We start from the raw sequence: 21999 nt of genomic DNA on the forward strand, positions 1-21999 counted from the left end.
AAGATACTGATCTTCTCCTTCAGATCTTACTGAAATAAAACAGAATTTATATAACACAATCCACTGGATGCTTGGCAAAACTGAGAATGGAGAGTATGCTTGCTTCGGGGCCCACAGTCTGAACTGTAAGAAGGAAACTCAGACATACATTTCTTCTGCAAAGATAGCCATCTCTCTCTCTTCTCCTGATGTTCGTGAAATCATTTCAGAAGAAAATGTCTTTCTTATTTGTCTTCTAATTGTGTCTACTAAAACTATATTCATAGAATCATAGAATATAAGGGTTGGAAGGGACCCCAGAAGGTCATCTAGTCCAACCCCCTGCTCGAAGCAGGACCAATTCCCAGTTAAATCATCCCAGCCAGGGCTTTGTCAAGCCTGACCTTAAAAACCTCTAAGGAAGGAGATTCTACCACCTCCCTAGGTAACGCATTCCAGTGTTATTGGACATGGGCAAGATACACATGGTTTATGGTAGGTTTGTGACTGACTTCTAAATAAATAAATAAATAAATTTTAAAAAAAGGATCCAACCCCAAGCAGTTGGTGTATATTTATAAAATTTATTTAGATGCAAGCCAAATACATGAGCCCACTCCAGCCCTCCTATACCCACTTTAACATAGGGAAGATAAGATCAGCTGCTAAGCCATATTATAAGGCTTTCATTCAGCCACAGAGGATATACCAGCTTTATTCTGACATCCCGGCTCCAAAAAGCTGACAGTGGTATGTTTGAGTTTCCATGGGAATTCAGTGACTCTTTGGCTGCTGCATATGTGCAATGTGAACTCCACAGTGCAACCATACTATAAACATCTTGTTTTCCTGCTAAGAGCTGTGAGCGTAGCATTACTGCTTGGAAACTAGAATATGTTCTCCGAGCTATACACAGTGCTCAATTTGTGCCAGGGCTGAGCCCAGGCACCTCTGAGCTTGGCAGTTCATAGTCCCGGCACCTCTGGACTTGCTGCACCAGATATGAATGTAAAAAAATTGCTTGAGACCTGGCACTACTTTCATTACAAATGAAGCACTGGCTTTGCACATAATGTTAACAAACTCATTGCCTCCAATGACACTTGAAGCCACTGCTGGCATAATTGACCCTCTTTTCTCAAATGTAGAGACTGCTTTAAAAAAAGCACACACTCGTGTGTGCATAGACAGATATAGCTATTATCATTATATCTAATGAGATAGAGATGGACAAAACAGAGAGGATAAAAGAACAGATATTTCTTACCATGTGCCACCCAGCCATGTTTACAATGGTCACAGGTTCTCAGGTTAATCTTCCCTGGCTGGAAACATTCACATGTGCAATTTACCAGTGTACAGCGGATGGCCTGGAAAAAGAAACAAATGCACATAAATATCTTACCAGATAATTTTTTTTTTTGTTCTTTAACTATCTGCCTATATGGTGGCTGGGATTTTTGAACATAAAGAGAAAGAAAAAGAAAAGAAATTCTAAAATGCAAAGCATTGTTAATTCTTTTACATAGGGTTTATTTTTCCTTTAAAATGCATATATCAATATCCCTGAGCAATTATAAAAAAAGTCTATTCAATAATAATGTATTATATTATTCCATAGGCTGAATAAATTCTTAAATTCTTTAAAAGAATACAGACCAAGGACTAAACTCAGGCTTTTTTTCCAATCAAGTGCCTGAAGGAAAATGTTATTATAGTCATGTCTTCACATAGCACTATGTCACATTGGTTAGAATCAAGAGTGAAACATGCACATAAAAATATACATAAAGGCAGAGCGTTGTCCAAGCATTGTTCTCATGTTTCCCTGTTGGGATTCACACAAGATCTAATTCAGTTAAGTATCAGAAGGAAGCCACCGGTTTGGGAACTGGCGTTTCCAAAGCAGCAATAAAATGAGAGAGGTACAGATAGGACTGGCTCATGAGATACAGCGTAACTTTCCTTTGCATTCATAATTTCTCTCTGATCTCCACACATGCCCTTTACCTTTTCGTCTCATATATTTATTAAAATATAAATGTTTTCCACTTTTTCTTAAAAGGAAATCTACTAAAAACACAGACTGAATATTGAGATTTAAAATCTGGACAATGAATACATCTATCTAAACCCAATCTTAAAACTACTTTAAAAAGCTAAGAAAGTTTACTTTAGGGAGTGTGGGGAAAAGAGTTCACAGAAAGTCAGCATAAATGTGGTGAGACCTGTGTTTCTAAACAGTGCAAAAGATGACCTGTGCTCTTCAAACTGCTACCAATAAATTTATGGCTTGCATTTAGGTGTAATTTGCATGGAGGTTTGGGAGACAGAGCAGGCTTAGTCTGATCATTCACAGATTAACAATCTACTGTAACTATCAGTGCTTCCCGGAAAAGATATCTCTACTGATTTAGATGCAATCAATGATTACTTGGGGGTTCACTAGGGGAAGGGAGTTTGGTACCTATGACTGCAGATACATGGGAACTTTATCAATGCTGTTGCCTTACAAACCTCTCCTAGACGCTTCCACTTAAAAATCTGCAATACCTGTAAGTAACAGGAATGATCTTCCCTATGCTGAAAGGATCAGATTTGTAAGGAAAACAACATTAAACATTAGCATGGGCAAGCTAAACTCTTTGTTTGCTGACAATGAAAGGAGTTCAAGCTATTTTAAACATTTTGTTTATTTATTTGAATCAGACACAGAAACTTCAAGCCATTTGTGGTTTACTGACTCACTCAATCTGTGTTTCTCTGCTCGATTTCTGAGGCAGGAGTCCTTCCTCCCTCCCATCCAGTCTGCTCTTTTACTACCTTTGACTCTCAAAAGCCCTGACGCAAAAAAATATCCAGATATTTCAGGGACTTATTCCCAAAGTCAACTGCCTTTACTCATTAGCTAGATTGTAAAACATTGCTGTATGTATCATTGATTAAAATAATTAGTAATATGAAATATAAGGGCAAAAAAGAACTGCTGACTATGCAGAATAATATGTGTGTTTGTAGGTTACAAGGAAAAAAATTCTACTGAAAGGTCCCGTTTCATGTTCAATACTTTATTGATTCGGTAATATTTCAGGTCTCCCCTGGTCAGTAATGGTGTCTTTCTCTAATATGTTCATTAATTAATGAACTCTGTAATTAATTGTACTGCAAAGAGAATGAAGGCATGACAAAATGGAATGGTATTCCTGTTCTACTGTAAGAGATTTTTTTTCCTTATAAACAAATGCCTTATTTCACTTATTTTTAAAAACTTTGTTTGCACCAATCTGTTGTAGATTTGTTGCATTTCATGTTACTGCTACACGCGCGGACACACCATCTGAAATAACGTCAACTGCTAGGGCTGCTTTATTAAAAGTTGACTAGAATTTCCATTATAAACCCACCTCTGTTTCCCCTGCCCCCAAGATTTGCATGTTGCCCGTAAAAACTGGAATCAGGCTGAAACTTGAAATACGGCACAACGTTTTAGCCCAAGAATGACTTTTCTCTCACCCCTTTGAAAATGATCCACTTAGCCATTTTAAAATGACGAGCTGAAAAAATTTTTACCAGTTTAGAGTTTCTTTTCCTCTTCTGTGACTAAAAAAATCGCTTAAATCGTCTTGAGGGTATTACTCTACTTAGTTGATTATGTGTTTCCCACATTAAGAACTTATAACATCAAAATGACATAATATTTGAAAATTCATGTAAACTTTCCACAAACATAAAAATTTCTCTTTTTAAAATAGGTAAATGAGAAAACCTTACAAAAGTGATAAGTACTTTTTATTAAGGTATGTAATCAGGCCCAGATATTTAGCCCAGCCTTAACTGGGCCTCTCTTTTTGCTCCACAGGAATCTTGATACTTTAGGCCATAATCTGGCTTCAGAGATGCAGGTACATGACTATAAATTTTAATGTGAACCATGTAGCATTTCTGAAAGATGAAGATGATGGCCTGGTGGTGAGGATGTTAGTTTTGGGGCCTGGGAGTCTGGTCGGCAGCGCAGCAGGGCTAAGGCGGGCTCCCTACTTGCTGTGGCTCCATGTGGCTCCTGAAAGCACTGGCATGTCCCCCCTCCGGGTCCTACACGTAGGGGCAGCCAGGGGGCTTTGCACGCTGCCCTCGCCCCAAGCACCAGTTCTGCAGCTCCCATTGGCCAGGAACCACAGCCAATAGGAGCTGCATGGGTGATGCCTACAAATGGGGCAGCGCACAGAGCCACCTAGTCGCACCTCTGTGTAGGAGCTGGAGTGGGGACATGCTGTTGCTTCCTGGAACTGCTTGAGGTAAGCACCACCTGGAGCCTGCCCCCACTCCTGTACCCCTAGCCAGAAGCCCCCTCCTGCACCTCAAACCCCTCAGCCCTAGCCAGAAGCCCCCTCCTGCACCCCAAACCCCTCATCCCCAGCCCCACCCCAGATCCTGCAGCCCCAACTGGAGCCCTCATCCCTCCCACACCCCAACCCCCTGCCCCAGCCTCCTCCTACTCCCAAATCCCTCATCCCTGGCCCCATACCAGAGCCTGCACCCCCAGCTGGAGCCCTCACTCCCTCTGCACCCCAACCCCCTGCCATGGCCCAGACCTCCCTCCCACACCCAGAACCCATTTCTGGTCACATCCCAGAACCCATACCCCTAGCCCAGAGCCCGTATCCCTTCCCACATCCCAACCCCCTATCTCAGCCCGGAGTCCCCTCCCATACTCCGAACACCTCCACTCCACACACCCTCCCCCAACACAGAGCACCCTCCTAAACCCCAAACCCCTCATCCCCAGCCCCCTCCCAGAGTCTGCACCCCTAGCCAGAGCACTCATACCCACCTGCACCCCAACCACTTGCCCCAGCCCAGAGCACCCTCACGCACTCCAAACCCCTCAGCCCCAGCCTGGAGCCACCTCCTGCACCCTAAATCCCTTATCCCTGGCCCCACCCCAGAGCCCTCACCCCAACCCACTGCCTCAGCCTGGAGCTCCCTCCCACACCCTGAACTCCTCATTTCTGGCCCCACCCTGGAGCTCACACCCCCAGCTGGAGCCCTCCCGCACCGCAACCACTGAGCCAGCCAGGTGAAAACGAAAAGTGAGTGAGGGTGGGGAGAGCGAGTGACAGAGGAAGGGGGGATGGAGTGAGTGGAAGGCGGTGCCTCGGAGGAGGGGCGAGGTAGGAGGCAGGGCAAGAGTGTTTGGTTTTGTGCAAGTAGAAGGTTGGCAACCGTACTCCGTGCCTAAATTCCCCATCTGCAAAGTGGGAGTAACAACAACAGAGAGGTGTTGTGAGAATAAAAAGAACAAAGGTTGCAAGGTGCTCAGATGCTATGGTAATAGAAGCCATATAAAAACCGAAGACTATGGTCTTTAGTAAACAACACTTTTTTAAAAAGACAGTTTTAAGATTTGTTTAAGGTTTCTTTAATTAATCCAAAGCTAATGTAGTCCATGATGCCATCTACCTCAGATCACTGCAGAGCCCAATACACAACTAATTTAACTGAGATTATTTTGGTGGAGTAAACCAGGAGTATGGTATATCCTTATGCCAACGTGTGAGGAAATATGCCTGTAACTGCCTTCAAATTGAAATTGACACACATTCTCATTCTTGTCTGAAAATGTCTTTTAACATTTTAAGATTAACTTCCTGTGTTCTTTTTTATTATAGTATTTGCTTTAAATGAATCCCTATCACTTACAGTGAGTAACTACAGATTTGGAAAATGACCGAGAGAGCTGCATTTGGAAACTCTTGTTGAGATAGATGGACACAGTCAATCAATGGAGGGGATGGACTTAGAGGGAGCAAGGAGAAGGGTTTGTGTTCACCAATAGTGTGTTTGTAAGTGATGGTGCAGATCTGGCAAAACTGTAGTAGGACATTTGTTAGTTCTTTATTTGCACACTGAAGGGGGGAGGGGAGATAGTGAAAGGGGCCTGATGTGATTCTGTAGAAGCTGAATGCTGAATTCACTGTTGAGACATCTGAGTTACAAAACAGACACAAAAATGCAAGTGTACAACCATACTGTCAGACATTTCAAAAGTTAACTACAATATGATTTCATTCTAATTGCCAATGCAAATTATTGCTAAATAGCTTTTACAATTATATAATGTATTACTATATTCTTTCAAAGTGAAATGCAAAACCTATTTATCTGACTTAGCTTTTCAACAGTAATACCTCCAACAAGGAAATGAAAAGAGAGGAAGAGAAGAAAAGAAAAGAAATCAAAGACCCAGTAGACTTGAAGAAAAACAGAGAAATAAATACAGGATCTTTATGTATGGACTGATACAAAATAGCAAAACTCCTCCAAAGATCGTAAAGTGTACTCAGCCTATAGCACTCAGGTTAAAAGACTCCTTAAGTATGCATTGAAATGGCATATTCTTCAGCAGCTCCAAAGGAGCTGTTATGTTCTACCATGTTGATGATCCACAGATAATGGGAGTGTCACACATTTTTATACATCTTTTTCATAAAGGTCCTATCACAGTGCTTCTTGCATTTCCATTGAGATTCTAATGGTCTCCAAGGAACTTTTACAACAGCAATGAAAGAAACATAATGATTCAATCAAAATCCATCCCAACATAATTTACATGACAGATTCTTTCATCTCAAAAGCACTACTATTAAAATTTAAAAAACAAAACATGCATATGCTAAAATATAATTCAAGTTTTCATTTATCACCCCAGTGCCTCAAAAATACCTTCTTGCTATTTCCTTTAGTTGTGCCTATAGGGTCTATGCAAGAATATGGGAACATTGCCTGGTATTCAATACAGCATATAGCTATGGGCACAATGTTACAGATTTAATGAAAAGCCTTAAACCTGTACTCCTATACTTGTGTGGGTTTCACTCACACCGGACACTGATATAATATAGTTTTGGAGCGTTTAATTATATTTAACAAGAATATATCATTCACATATTAATAGGAGCAGCCCATAACAGTAATGGGAAATCAATCTGTCTGGCTCTTTTGCAGAATTTCCATAAGAGACCATGGCCAATAACGAAAGGCAAAGCTAGTTTGGGTGCAGGGGGAGGGGGGGAAATAGGCATGAAGAAGAACACTGACTTCTCTTTATTTTCTCCTTGGGATAAAATGGGATGTACCATCAAAATTAGAGGTGGTCTGCAATGTTCTCAAGACTTTCGAGAAAGATCTTATTCAATGGATGTTGACACTGTGTGTCCTGAATTCTAGTTCCAGATTCGACAATTACACCCTTTGCGACCATTAGCAAAACACTTAGGGACAGAATCTGATACCCTTACTCATGCCAAGTAGACTCTTACTTCCTGAGTAGCGTCTTTACAGCTTCAGAGTAAGATACCACTCTTACTCTGGGTAACAGAACCTTTCTGGATCAGCTTTTTCATTTGCAAAATAGGGACCACCACTGCCACCATGTAGGTGAACTGAATATACAAATATGTCAAATTCTTCTTGCCTTATGGATGGCGAGTAGTTCCATATATCTGTCTAATGTATCTACAAACCTGAAATCACTGAAATCTAAGCTAAGCTAAACACTGACGTCGGTAGGCCTATTCATGTGAATAAAATGATTATGATTTGGGTCAATGTTTGTAAAATGCTTTGAATAAGACTAAATTAAAATCAATGAGACTCTACACTGGTCTATAGTCTGCACAGGCATTTCAGTTAGCACGACCGAAGCCTATTATTATTACTAAGACTTCTGTTTTAGTGTGACCTGATGATAATTCATGAGTTCCATGTTTCTTGGTAAAACAGGAAAGACCTGCGTAACTTCCCTAGCAGGATGAGTGAGCTTTTGATGGGGCTGAAAAGAAAGGAGAAGTGATTATGGAGTGTGAGGGTGTGTGTGTGGTGGGCGGGGGGGCGGGGAGGTTGAATAAAAACAGATTAATTTGGGAAGTGATGTCAAAATATGGGATAAATATGATGCATTTCCACCAATTTGTCTTTAGCAATAATAATTAAGGCTACATTTATGTCACAGAGGTCATGGAAGTCACTTCCAGAGACCTCTGCGACATTCTCTGCTTCAGCCCCAGGGCCTGCAGGACTCTAGAACTGACACCCAGCGTGGCCCTGGCAGGGTTCCCACGACAGGCGACAGCAGTGACAAGTGACAGGAAGCCCCCTGCAAAGTTCCAGTGACGGGTGACAGATTCCTGAGGGGGCTCTCCTCAGGGTTCAAGCGATGGGCCACAGCCTCACAAGGGAGGAGGAGGATGCCTGCGAGTGGCTGGGGTGTCACATTTTCTCTTTGGAAAACATGGTCACCCTGCAGCTCCCATCCACCCTGGGCGGAGGGGGAACCCCACAGCTCCCAGCTACCACAGTGGTGGGGAAAACCATGGAGCCACAGCAGCAAAAGTCATAGACAGGTCATGGCTTCCGTGAATATTTTGTTTATTACCTGTGACATGTCCATGACTTTTACTAAAAATAACCATGACAAAATCTTAGCCTTAATAATAATTTTTAAAAAGAGCACAATAAAAATGGTCTCTTCTTTCCATCGTGTAATAGGTTCCCTGCCTTTGCCTTTTAAAATAATCTTCAATATCTTATTTTAAACAAATGTTTCATAAAGAAATAACTTGGTCATTGTGTAATCCATTTCACAGTGTTGTGTTTTTCCTTTTAAAAATGTAAAGCAGTTGGTCTGGAGACACAGGAGCTTACAAGGATAACCAATAGAATTGTCTGGAAAGTAGAAATCACTTCCCACAAAAATTGTGTTGTTAAGAAAAAATTTTCCTGAACCAATCAAAAATTTGAAATTTTTCATGGGACGGGATTTCAAGAAATTTCCAATTAGGGAGAACACAAACAGAAGCTTTTGTTAATTTTTGTTAATTTAATTTATGACAGGCAGAAAGTAAAATTGACAAGAGCCTTCCAACCCCACTCCAAGGCCAAGAGGTAGAAAGCCCAAATTCCCAGCTTCTCCACCTCTCCCCCAGATCCAGGAACCACAGAGGCAGAGAGCTGTGGATCCCAAATCTCTCGGGTTGAAGCTGGTCGGGACAGGGGCTGAGAGCTAGGGAGACCCAGAACTTAGCCTCAGTACCCTCCCCAAAAGCTTTTGTCAATTTAATTTTCTGTTACAGGCAGAGAGTGAAATTGACAATAGCTTTCCAGGCAGGCAGCTGGGGAGCCCTCATTTAGATTTTCCCATCGGTTTGATTTTCCCAACACAAAATCAAAATTTTTCAACAAAATTGAAGTTTTCCTGTGGAAAATTTCAGATTTGCAGAAAGGATATTTTTGGTCAGAAAATCACTGCAACTAAATATTCTGACCAGCTTTAGTAATCACCCAATGTTATGAACAACAGGTTGATGACGAATGTAGGGATCTTTTCTCATACTGACACATGTGAACCACAATTTGAGGAGTTACATCAAAGAGATTACACCAAATTCCTGCAAATTGCTTGTTATTTTTATGTGGGCATGCTCCTTTACTTTGAAGTTTATACTTGTTATTTCTTGTCTTCAAAATTAAGCAAAGTAATCTACTTACAGTAAAGGCCTTTTTTTCTTATTGAATGTGTGAATTTAGTGCTTAAAGGTTTCAAATTGACAGCCATTGAGAATAAAATCCTTTACTCACAAAGCAGGCACAACATGGGCAGCGAAAACTTTCCCTCCATGCCCCCACAGATGTTTCACAACCCTAACTTATAGGAGAGGGTAGTTTATTCTTTATGTCCTTAACCTCTCAGCAGAGATGGCTAACGAAGGAGCAACTAACCAGTGCCAAATGTGATAGCAGTTTGAAACAGGGATGTCTCTCCACTAAGACCTGGACTCAGACCACCAGCTCTTTTAACATAGACCCTGTACCTATGTCCCTATGACTTGGGCAAGGTTTGAACTGAAGACCCAGTGGTGAAAGCCTCTGTATCACAATACCTAACTTTTTGCTGTGTTACTGTAATTTTTTTTTTTTTTTTGTATACAAGAATAGAGCACATTCTATGCTTACTTGGTAGGCCATTAGAACATCTATCAATTTTCCTCCCCATATTTCAGAGATTCTAATAAAGATTTTTTTTCTATTCCTTTCCCATTTATGCCTCATTAAAAAAAAGCAGTTTTGTTGTGCAAATGAAAAGAACCCATTGAAATTATATTAGTTTTAATAGCTGGAAAATCAAAAGTACAATACAGATGGTTTTAAATTAACACTAGAGCATTGTCATTTCTGGTCTCCTGGTTGGAAAACGCACAGGGAAACAATCATCTGCAAGTCGTACAGGCTTCCACTACCTGGGCTCACTTTTTCTTGAGTGTTACAGCCAACTACATGACTACATTACACAAAAGGAAAGGACTGCTCTGAAACTTCTGGGCACGGGGCAAAATAAAACACATAAGGGTTTCATTCTGAGCTGGATTTCAACACCACCTCTTACTTTGTGGATGCAACTGTGTCTCCATATTGAACTGAAGGCACATTTGACAGCACTTTGAAGTCTAACCACATGCTTATGCTTCCAAAAAATAAGCTAGATAGCTATGGACTAGCAAATGTGTCCATAGTTCATTGTTGGTGCATAACCGCATGTGTAAAGAGGCAGTTCCTAAAGAACAGGCCTTGTGTGTGTCTCTGCATCAAGAAATGGGATAATTTAAGTCCACGATTATCACAAAAAGGAAAATATGAGGGTTTTTGTTTTCCATTTTTATTGAACAAGGAGGAGGTTCCAGTTCTCGCCTCATCCATGCCTGCAAGTAGCTTTGCAGTACCTTAGAATGTCTAATCCAGAGGTTCTCAAATTGTGGTCCGTGGACCACCAGTGGTCCGCAAGCTCCATTCAGGTGATCTGCAGATAGTTCCCTCTAAGGTGCGCGTCTGGGCGGCCGCACACAAGAGAATTATGGGCCACCCACCTAATCAGTGGAGCCACGCAGGTATGGTTTCACAAATTAGGTGCCTGGACCCTGGAGAAGATGCACATGTAAGGTGAGGTGCTGGCCTTGTGGGGAATAGGCTGTAGGTGGAAGGGGCCAGTGGAGTCAGAAGAGGGGGTAGGGGAATTTGGGATGTGCAGGGCTGTGGCAGCCAGAAAAAGAGGCGACTTTCCCCAGCCTCAGCTTGGGGGCTCCTGCGGTGGGGAGAGACCTCCCTCCTTCCCAGCCCCAGCTCGGAGGCTGCCACAGCGGGGGAGAGAGGACACATCCATCGTATTAGAAAGGTAAGGCTACTGATATTAAAATATGAGTTGCGTGCTTTTATTTGTAGAACAAAAAACATTTAGTTATCATTAAGGTTTTTTTTATATAGTGCTTTTATCCAAAGCACTTTACAGTATTTAGCTAATGGTACAAACAATGTTTGGAAAGATCATTAAGTGATCCGCCGAGACCCTCAGCAATTTTCAAGTGGTCCGCGAAAAAAAAGTTTGAGAACCACTGGTCTAATCTCCTGAACATGCACTGGTCCAGGCTCAAGAAAATCACAATTATACTTTATTTAAGTAAAACACATTCCATTCAAAACAAGTGCTAGATAGCTAGAAATTACTAGACATTTCCTACCATCTAAGTGAGTTTCCAATGTATGCTTTGGAGTTAAGAAAAAGCAATAAGCCTGTTCAATTTGGCCATGAATGTTTTCTAAAGAAAGAAATTTGCACATGGAGAAGTATTGCCGTACCTCAACAGAAATATGGTGCCTTCCACCACTTATTCCTGGTTCATGAAAGCAATTGAAAGCCATGCATCACCTTTAGATGTGGATCATAACTTAATAAAATATTTACTGAACTAGAACTAAAGGGCAGTGAGGAAAGATGGACAATTCTATGGCAAAAACACTGAACTGAGAGTCAGGATATCTGGGTTCTGATCATGCGTCTGCCACTGTCACAGACTTACTGCGTGGCCTTGGGTAAGTTAGGTTGGATATTAGGAAAAACTTTTTCACTAGGAGGGTGGTGAAACACTGGAATGTGTTACCTAGGGAGGTGGTAGAATCTCCTTCCTTAGAAGTTTTTAAGGACAGGCTTGACAAAGCCCTGGCTGGGATGATTTAATTGGGGATTGGTCCTGCTTTGAGCAGGGGGTTGGACTAGATGACCTCCTGAGGTCCCTTCCAACCCTGATATTCTATGATTCTAAGTCACTTAGCCTCTCTGTATCCCACATTTCCCTGTCTTCAAAAAGGGACAACAACATCTGGACCCATCATTTCCATAGAGAGGATCAATTAACGGCTTGTTAAGCCCAGCAATGGAAAATACTACACAAAGCATTATCACTTTATCTGTCAATGTAAAAATTCAAACAAAATTATTTAAAAATACACAAACTTTCACCCAGTAAGGGGACAATTTTAAACAATGGGATTACTTTGGAAGCCCTGTGTAAAATCACTTACGTTGGTAGACAGTCATTTTTAACATGAAGTGCTATCACAATACTGTGCCACATAAAGGAAAAACAAAGTGTCAATTCACTTTGCATTTCATTGTTCTTAAGTACCTGTGCTGCCCCATAAGTCATCTCACATCCCTCCCACTCCCTTATCACTCAGAGATACCTAAATCTGTTCTGGGTCATTCACTACAACAGTATTATATTAGCTATTTTATTAGCTATTTTATATCACATTATATTAGTATTGTTTCTTACTTGTATTTATTTTCACTAATACAATTTGAAAGGTGCTAATAGCATTATATTTCTCTGTGGCATTCATAAAAAGAGTTACTAATACAATATGATAGGAAGGATGCAAACAAAATAGAAAGTTGTTAATGAGATAAAATAGGTTTTCCAGGAATAAGAAATATGTAGCCTTTAAGCATTTTACAAAACCACTCTCAACTGTTCTTGAGGGAAGGCTGGCGAATGAAAGGGGAATAAGGAAGAAAAAAATTAAACACATAAAATAGCATTTGGAATGTTGTTTCAGTTCTAGGAACCACTGTTAATTATTACTTTGGACGCTCATGCACAGAGACCTGTAACAAGGAAAGTTGCGTAAGCTTTTGTACAAAAGCCCACAATGTTATTTTCGAGGAACTTTCTATAAGCTGTACTCTGCCCTGATTCTATACACATAACTCTTGTTCATGTCAGTCAGATTTTGTACAAAGACCGAGGATATAATATTATGTAAGCTTGCCTAAGGTTTGCACACATCAAAGGCAGCATGGCAAAAATTAAGACTGACAAATGTTCCTGATTTAAAAAATCTTGTTTAAAAATAAGAGCGTGGTTGATTTAAGTTTAAGAATGAGACTCCCTGTGCCTGAAAGAATGTTAGTAAATGTAGATGCTTTTCTTAAAGGTTAAAAAGACTGAACTAACTGATTAATCCAACATTGTGTAGACTATTAGGGCCCAATCATGCACCACCTTAAGATAATGGCAAGTGTCTATTAGATACTTAATAACATGGGTGGGGCTGACCATGGGAAGCCTGAGAGCTGTTACCTCCATTAAGGAGGAACAGATGCACTCCCCTGTGCTGAGGACTCTTTTCGGGTGACTAGCTAGCACCACTAACCCCACCCAGGTCTTGAGTTCAGATGAGCACAAGAACTATAATTGTGAGTGGCCTCTGCAAGGGAAGGCAATGAAAAGGCTGTTTGTATCATCTTGCCTCTCTCACTCACCCAACTCAAGAGCTGACCATAATCTGTGTCTATACCTGAATCAGAATAATTGAACTGTTATTTCTAGGGTATTCACGGACAGTGAATTATTGTTATTGTATGGAAGAGAAAACCACAGGTTGGGTCTGGGTACATTCATAATACCTTATTCATCATCTCTTCTCTTTTAAGGTTCTGCTGGTAAACCTGGCATCTGCCCTCATCTGCCCCCTCCCACTTCTGGCCCCCCTCAGAATCCTCCCATCCAACTCCCCCCGCTCTTTGTCCCCTGACCGCCCCCTCCCAGGACCCCCGCCCCTAACCAAGCCCCAGGACTCCACCCCCTATCTAACCCTCCCCGCTCCCTGTCCCGACTGCCCCCTCCAGAACCGCTGCCCTATCCAAGTGCCCCCTGCTCCCTGACTGCCCCCCAGACCCCCTGCCCCTTATCCAACCCCCCGGCCCCCTTACCATGCCGCTCAGAGCAGCATGTCTGGGAACCGTGCTGGAGCATGAGCCCCGCATGAGCGCTGCCCACACAGTGGCGTGGCTGTGCGGGAGGGGGGATAGCAGAAGAGGGGCTGGGGGCTAGCCTCCCAGGCCAGGAGCACAAGGGCCGGGCAGGATGGTCCTGCGGGCCGGATGTGGCCCATGGGCCATAGTTTGCCCACCTCTGGTCTATTGGGTCAAAAATCTGTGAACTAAGGAGGATTTACTTGATAACTCCTTATGAACAATTTACAGTCTCTATGAGTTACTCCTGTCTATCAGATCAAAAACCCAATTTTCAGATATTGTCTCTGTCCAAATTAACCAAAATAAGGTAAAAGTTCAGAAGATCTTAAATAAATAATCCGAAGTAAATAACCCTCATTCTCAAGATTAGCTTTGATTTGTTTTTAAAAAGCTGTAGCCTGTCTAGTAAACAATACAAGTGCCAGCACACAAGTATGTACAGAAACATGCCTGTGACCAGATAAACAATAAACCTTTTAGAGTGTCCATACAAAGTGATGTTGGACAAACGTACGCAAGACAAAACAGAACTTAAAAATGTAATAAACTGCTTCCTCACCCCCCCCCCCTTTCCTTTGTAACTAGGTTAAAGGAAAGTAAGCAAAACCCTAATTTTAGGAGGGCCATTCTGCCTGTCTTTTGGTATATCTCTTCCTTTTTATCCATTTCAGTCAGGCCACTATTCCCTTTCAGAAACAAGATTTATATTGAAAATATGTTGGTTATTGCCTAATCTGTTCTCACTCCCCAAGAAGACTGTATTTTTGAAGTTAGGCTTGCCAATTTTCTAATCGCACAAAACCGAACACCCTTGCCCTGCCCCTTCTCTGAGACTCCCGCCCCCACTCACTCCATCCCCTCTCCCTCTGTTGCTTGCTCTGTCCCACCATCACTCACTTTCACTGGACTGGGGCAGAGGATTGGGGTGTGGGAGGGGGGTTGAGGGCTCCGGCTGGGGGTGCGGGCTCAGGGGTGGGGCTGGGTATGAGAGGTTGGGATGCAGGAGAGGGCTCCGAGCTGGGACAGAGGGCCAGGGTGCGGGCTGTAGGTGGGGCCAGAAATGATGGGTTTAGGGTACAGGAGGGGGCTCCAGAGTGTGGGAGGGAGTGTGGGCTCTGGCTGGCGGTATGGACTCTGGGTGGGGCCGGGGATGAGGGATTTGGGGTGCAGGAGGGGGCTGTAGCTGGGGTAGGGGTGTGTAGGGGGTGAGGGCTCCTGCTGGAGGTGTGGGTCAAACTGGGGTCAGCGAACAGCACCAGGGTCAACCCAGAGTCAGGAGTTTGGGTCCAGTACAGCACTAGATCAGGAGTTCACTCACTTCCTGTGCCTCGTTCTGACTTAGGTAGTGTGTTTGGGTCATTCGGTGGGCCAGATAACTGGTGCAATCAGGAGCTTCCTGGTCAATGACCCCGGTGGGCCAGAGTTCTGCTCTCCCCCTTTCCTGCTAGTTCTGGAGAGCTGTCAGGCAGCAGCCACAGACTGGGCACAACTTGGGGACCCACCCCTGGGTTCAAGACCTGCGATCCCTCAGTTTGTTGCAAAAATAAAAGTTTTTCCCAAACCGTATGACTTCCTTTTACAAAACAAGGGATGACATGAACATGAACTGTACATGAAACTAGCAATCTGTTAGCTCCACCTGAGATCTATTTTTAAAATATAACCTGTAGTAACTTAGTATTGGTATTAACCAGGAGCCATAACCTACGGTTTTCACTCTGGCCAACACTTCACTGATTGAAAGATGACCCCTTAGGCATGCAACAGCAAAGACAGTTGCAAAAAAAACAAAAACACTTTTACTCAAGATGCAAGCACCCGGATTGAAAGCAGAAAAATTCTCTCTTCTTTAGATCAATTAGTTTACTACCATTCTCCAAAAATGTTACTATCCCCTTTTTATCATAAATATTTTGAAATATATGCTTCCATCTTTTCCAGAAAACAAAACAAAACAATGGAAAGTTTTTCCACCAAGATGTATTAGGTATAAACATAAGCTCGGTCCTCTAAACTTTAAAAAAAGGGGGAGAAAAATTCCAACAACTCTGAAATAGATAAATCTTTTCTCTATGGCCAGTGTAGAGCTCCATTATACGTAACTGCTTACAAAAAAAAAAAGAAACCTTATTGGTTGTCTCTGAAGGATTTTCTTTTATACATAGCTTTATCCTATAATTTTGTCCCTGTTGGGCATGCTGCCTAAATTTAAACACAAACAGTCAAGCAATGAAGAAACATTAACACATTTACTGTGAACAAAAACTCCCAGTTGTACAGTGAAATTTTAATACATTTCAACTTATCTCTTTTACTAATGGGGAGAGTACAAACCCTGCAGGAATTCGCTCTGCAAACTGGTAATTACAGTAGACTCACTATTTTACAATGCATATGTATAGTCAGACACAAGAACCATAGCTGCCCTTTTGATGTAGATTACAATAGGAATGTTTAAAAAAAATTATGAACATCTACAGCAATTCTAAAGGAATGCATTATTTCACAGGAAGGTGTCCTTTAGCTACGCTCCTGAAACATAAATATACACACACACACACAAATATATACACATATATATTTGCTTTCATATACCAAAGCATAAGCTTTATCAGGGTGTTCTTTTTAATTTCAGTGACAGAATAAATCTGCCGCTCTTCGTACAAAACGAGAGGTTCCAATCGACAGTATCATGTGTTAGCTCAGAAATGTAGTTTTCTCCTCTAAACCTCCTTTCCCCACAACCCCAAATTTAAACAGTTGTAACCTTCAGATTTGTGTCATATTAAATCTTTACAGCACATAATTAAGAGCACTATTTTAATCTTAGACTTATACCATATAATGTGCAGTGGAGCTCAAGTAATACATGCTGTGTCTGGTATCCTATCCTTTGACTTGTACATACAGAGATAGATCTAGCTTCGTGTGGTAGGGGATTAGCTCAAGGTGTATTTTAATTCAGCTGCCATGCACAGGTGTAGTGTAATACCTACTTTTCATACAACAGTAGAATTAAAGGAAGGGCAAAATAAAAGGCAAATGTTCAGAAGATTAAAAAGTATGTTTTCAGGACTGATCTGTCCTAATCTATTCAGGCTTGTATACAGTCTCCATCACTGTAGCATCTGAACCTACAAGCATTCCACCATTGAACTGTCACCATGTTCAATGGGAAAATTTCAAACAGGCACATGCACACCACACTTTTTACACATACAATAATAGAAACGTAGGGTGGGACAGGACCTCCACAGGTCAGCTAGTCTATCCACACACTTAATCATACGCATGCACACTTCTCCCACAAGACAGAAAAATTGTATACACTCTATTTCAAATAAATAGAATGTCAAGAATACTGAGCACTCATATCGGAGTGATCATGCACCACATACACAGTCAAGTTAGCATTTCAGTATTTAACACATTTTCAACAATGTACAGCAGTGTTTATGAATATATCTTTCACTAAACCTTACAAGAGAGACCATCAGATATTTATCAACAAATTTTAACCACTGATCTGGCTATAGATCTTATTTTTTTCTAATTCTCTCTGAGCCAAATTCTGCAAATTTACCCATTAACTGACTTGTGGCATGTATTTATGCAGAAACCAGAAATGTCCTGCTTCTGTATGCAACACATACGTGTTGTGCTACTTAGGCAATAGTGCAAGATCTGCAACTTCCCTGTGCCATGGAAAAACTGCTCATGTTCCGATAGAAGAAGTCACAGCTAAAAGCACTAGCTTCTGAGGTCCACTTCCCAAATAGGAGAAGCTGACGTTAGGAATAAGAGTTTAAATTAACACTACTGACTGGATCAGCACTATGTTGGCCTGTACAGCCTCAGAACCGCCCCCTGGCATGCAGTCACCACTGGGGAAAGAGAGAGAGAGAGAGAAGCGGTGGTGCTATGCCTGAGGTAATAACTTAAGGCATTACACTTAATATATGCATTGGTGTCAGGTATTATACTTGTGACTACTGAGAAAATAAAATCTACACAGTGCACGGATGGAAGAGAAGTGTGTTTGTCAGCACCTGAAAAGTGTAAAATATTTCTCACTATAACAAATTTAGGTTCCACAGAATAGATGATAGCATGCTGTACATTTATTATTTTGGCTGAGGCAAGAAGCATGTGCTTGGTCAGCAATTCTCTATTTGAAGCATATGGGATGTTACATTTAAGCTCTTTCTCTGAGCTTACGGTCACTATTGTACATCATAATTAGGGCAGCGATTTTGCCACAAAGATTTCAGGTAAAAATCACAGTTCTCTTACAAGGTGTTTTGAACATTAACAGGGTGGCAGAAGAGCTGTGCAGAACCCTAGTGTGACGTACACAGTTTGGATTGACAGATGTCAGATGACGTGGTGTTATCCTGCTGAAATTCTGGATGTCGGAATTGAAGAGGGGAAGAATGAGAAGAGGCAAACCAGCACCCTTTTCTCAGGGTACAGGGTGTTGGATCTGGTGCATTTCTGGATAATGGGACAACTTTTTGCAATGCAGACATACCAAACAGTTGACTTACCACTTTTCAACTGGATTTGCTGACATGCTAAGAATAAAATGTAGGGCTAGTTCCACTTGATTCTTAGAGACCCATGTAAGGAAAGTAAAGAACAGACTAACCCTCATGAGAAAGCTACTGCTCCAGTTTTTATATGCTCATATACTATTGTATATAATAGTACATTGGTTATACAAGGATAGAAGAGTTTGGCTCAACAGACAGAATCATTGACCACCTTCAATTTCTCCCCAAAACTTGCTTTTTCCAGTTAACCTTCCAACACTGTCCTCCATTCCACCACTCCTGCCTTCCTGTCTGACTCTGTTCCCACAATCCTTTAACAGAAAACAAAGGAACAAAAAGGAACAAAGGAACAGATTTTCTTGTCACGATATTGGAGTGAAACAAAAGTAAATCCACTGAAGTCAATGAAGTTAGACTGGTGTAAAACCAGTGGAAGTGACTGGTGAATCAGACCTCAAGGTGTTTATGTAACAAAAGCATCTCAGAATTTCCATGGTATCTCTCCATCTTTTCTAATCCATCTGGCTCCTGTGTATCCATCATAACTTGAAAAGTGTTATTTTAAAGGCAGTTGAGGGCACTCAGCATCTTGCAGGATTGGGCCTTCGGCTGTAAACTCCATGGCAGTGCTTTGTCATTTTCACTAATCCAGCTCTACAGCACCAAGCATCACATACAGCATTATAGAAACAAGGAACGGCAAGAAGAATGAATATTACTTAATTCTGAGCTACTTGGGCACAACACATACACAGAGAGAGAGCGAGCGAGCGCCCAGGGAGTTGTAAGGACAGCAAATCTAGAGTAGTTTTTGATGCTACCAGAACTAAATATCAGCTTGTCACAGTTTTAGAGTTCTAGTATCGAACCAATGCTAGACACAAATGATTCATGCTAATAGAAAACCTATAGGAACTACAGGAATCCAATGGATTACAATACATATGCCAAGCCCTATACAGTATGAGATGTTGAACTTTACTCTTGTCTGAACCACTGCATCATGACTGAACATTGCCTGACTTGGACTTTGTATCAGGATGATTTTAAATACCTACTTTTCCATTACCTGCATTTGGGGGGAAAGGGCAGCTACTTTTCTGAGACAAGCTCTTTTTTTGTCTATATGGTGGATGCTTGAAAGCAGCTCTGCAGTTTGGAGTGTGAGAAGCATTTCCAGTGGAGATAAGCGATCAAAGTGAAGGCAGGTGAGAAGACCAAAGGCACAAAATAAACAGTTTATGACATGGCTTCACAGTTTAGCACATGTGGCACGTGGATATCATCACCGCATGTGTTATACCTATATATTTATTACTACTTTAGGAAGGAGTCATTCACTGAAGCTGACATTTTTACAGACGCACATGGATGGTAGCCTGAGTTTAAAACTTTCATGAAATCAAACAGTTGCCTATTTATATGTTTGTAGTGGAATATTGTCAAACAATTATCACATTTTTGTTATAGTAACCTCTCTGTAGCAACTATTTAGTATAGAGAGGTCAAGAGCTGCTAAATCCCTCCCTTCTGACCCCCATGAATACAAAATAGGTCTTTTGCATAATTCACAGTAGTGATAGCTGAATTGGGCCAAATGGCTCCCAAACAGATTTTGGAAGACCAATATGCCCTCTTTTGGAGGTGTGTATTTTATATGTGTACTATGGTATTTCAATGGGAGGTGGTGGTGGCTCAGCACCTCTAAAATAAGGCCACAAATACATTAAGAGGGAGAGAAAATTGCTGAATGAATTCAGTACATTCCATGGTTCTGTAAGCGCTCAATTTTCTCTTAAGGAATATCACTCAGTGATCATATTAATTGCTGTGCAGGATATTTAGAATTTCCTATCATTGTCCCTTTTGCCACGCTGGCATTAGGTCAGACTATGTCTAGCAGTCAACTAAAGTAATCCCATTGCTGCTTAGTATATAAAGTACTAACAGGCTATGCAACCAGGAATGCTCTTCTCACTGTCTGTAGGCTCTAATCCAGCATCGTACATTTGTGCACATGTTGTGTTAGTGCTAAGCCCTGCAATTATTCCTGCCATGATGCACAGAAGTTTAGTTAAAGAACAAAACTTGCTTTAGATGCAGTTTAATATCTGATGCTTTAGATTAAAAAAACATACAATACACAAATTTACAGAAACAACAGATTGGACCCATAGAAAGTGAATTCACTCAAAATGTGCAAAATTTAATGATGGACCAGAGCCTGCTATTGTTCCAATTAAAGGAAGTTTTGTCTGACTTCACTGAGGGAGTAGCGAGCCCAGTGGACAGAAACTTTTAAAAGAAACATATAAAGTGACAATTTGGTCCAAAAACGGTTTGTCGATATTTAGCCAAAACAAACAAATTGATCTGGATGAGTGGGTCTCTATATGGGAAAGCAGATATACATCTTCAATTTATGTGGCTCAAAGAAAATTTATATAAAATACGATATAGATAGCATTTAACTCCTGTTAAGATTCATCATATTTTTGCTATCAGAGAGGCACTCTGTTGTACAGTTTTGGGAAAAGGAGAACATACTTGCACACATAGTGGTTGTGTCAAGACATTAATAATTTTCCCCCAAAACAGTCTAAAGACAAAATACTGGCTTCCTACAGTTCCTCTAACCTGCTTATGTAATGTTTCAATAAAGGATCTATATTTTAAATAGAAGGACAAATTCATTTCTTTTTTATTTTTAGCAACAAGACTTTGCATTGCATATTATTGGGGGAAAATGACTTCTCCAATTGAATTGTGGTATACTAAAATATGGACTGTCCTTGTAAATTAGAAAAGCTTTCACACTTATGTATGGACACAAGAGAAGTGTCAAAAAGAGGACAGTTATTTAGAAATGTGGTCACTCTTTTTAGCATACTCAGAGGAAGAGGGCTCCCCAGACAGCAAGTCAAAATCTTTAGTCAGGTTCTTTGAATATTAAACTGATCCTCACAGACTTCTAGACACTAAGGCCAAAACAGACTATCATGATCATCCAGTCTGACCTTCTGCACAGTACATGCCATGGAACCTCACCCACCCACTCCTGTGATAGGTCCATAACCTCTGGCTGAATTCTTGAAGTCATCATGTCTTGATTTAGAGACTTCAAATTACAGAGACTCAATCATTTACTCTAGTTCAAACCATTAAGTGACCTGTGCCCCCACTGCAGAAGAAGGCAAAAAACCACCAGGGTCACTGCCAATCTGATCTGGGGAAAATTCCTTCCCGATCCCCAATATGGCAATCAGTTAGACCAGGGGTGGGCAAACCTTTTGGGCCAAGGGCAACATCTGGGTGGGGAAA

The 21999-nt window shown here is 41.3% G+C and overlaps 1 protein-coding gene across 6 annotated transcripts in view; it reads right to left on the bottom strand.

Annotated features, from left to right (window-relative positions):
- Positions 1 to 21999, bottom strand: part of BNC2 (basonuclin zinc finger protein 2) — a 400292-nt gene that overhangs the window by 130182 nt on the left and 248111 nt on the right. For all 6 annotated transcript variants that reach the window (XM_048850870.2, XM_075128811.1, XM_075128812.1 and 3 more), the window contains one exon: positions 1247 to 1349. In XM_048850870.2, coding sequence (XP_048706827.1) covers positions 1247 to 1349 — 103 coding nt within the window. The remainder of the gene's footprint in view (positions 1 to 1246; positions 1350 to 21999) is intronic.

This window comes from Caretta caretta, chromosome 5, assembly GCF_965140235.1.
Source record: "Caretta caretta isolate rCarCar2 chromosome 5, rCarCar1.hap1, whole genome shotgun sequence".
Lineage (NCBI taxonomy): Eukaryota > Metazoa > Chordata > Testudines > Cheloniidae > Caretta > Caretta caretta.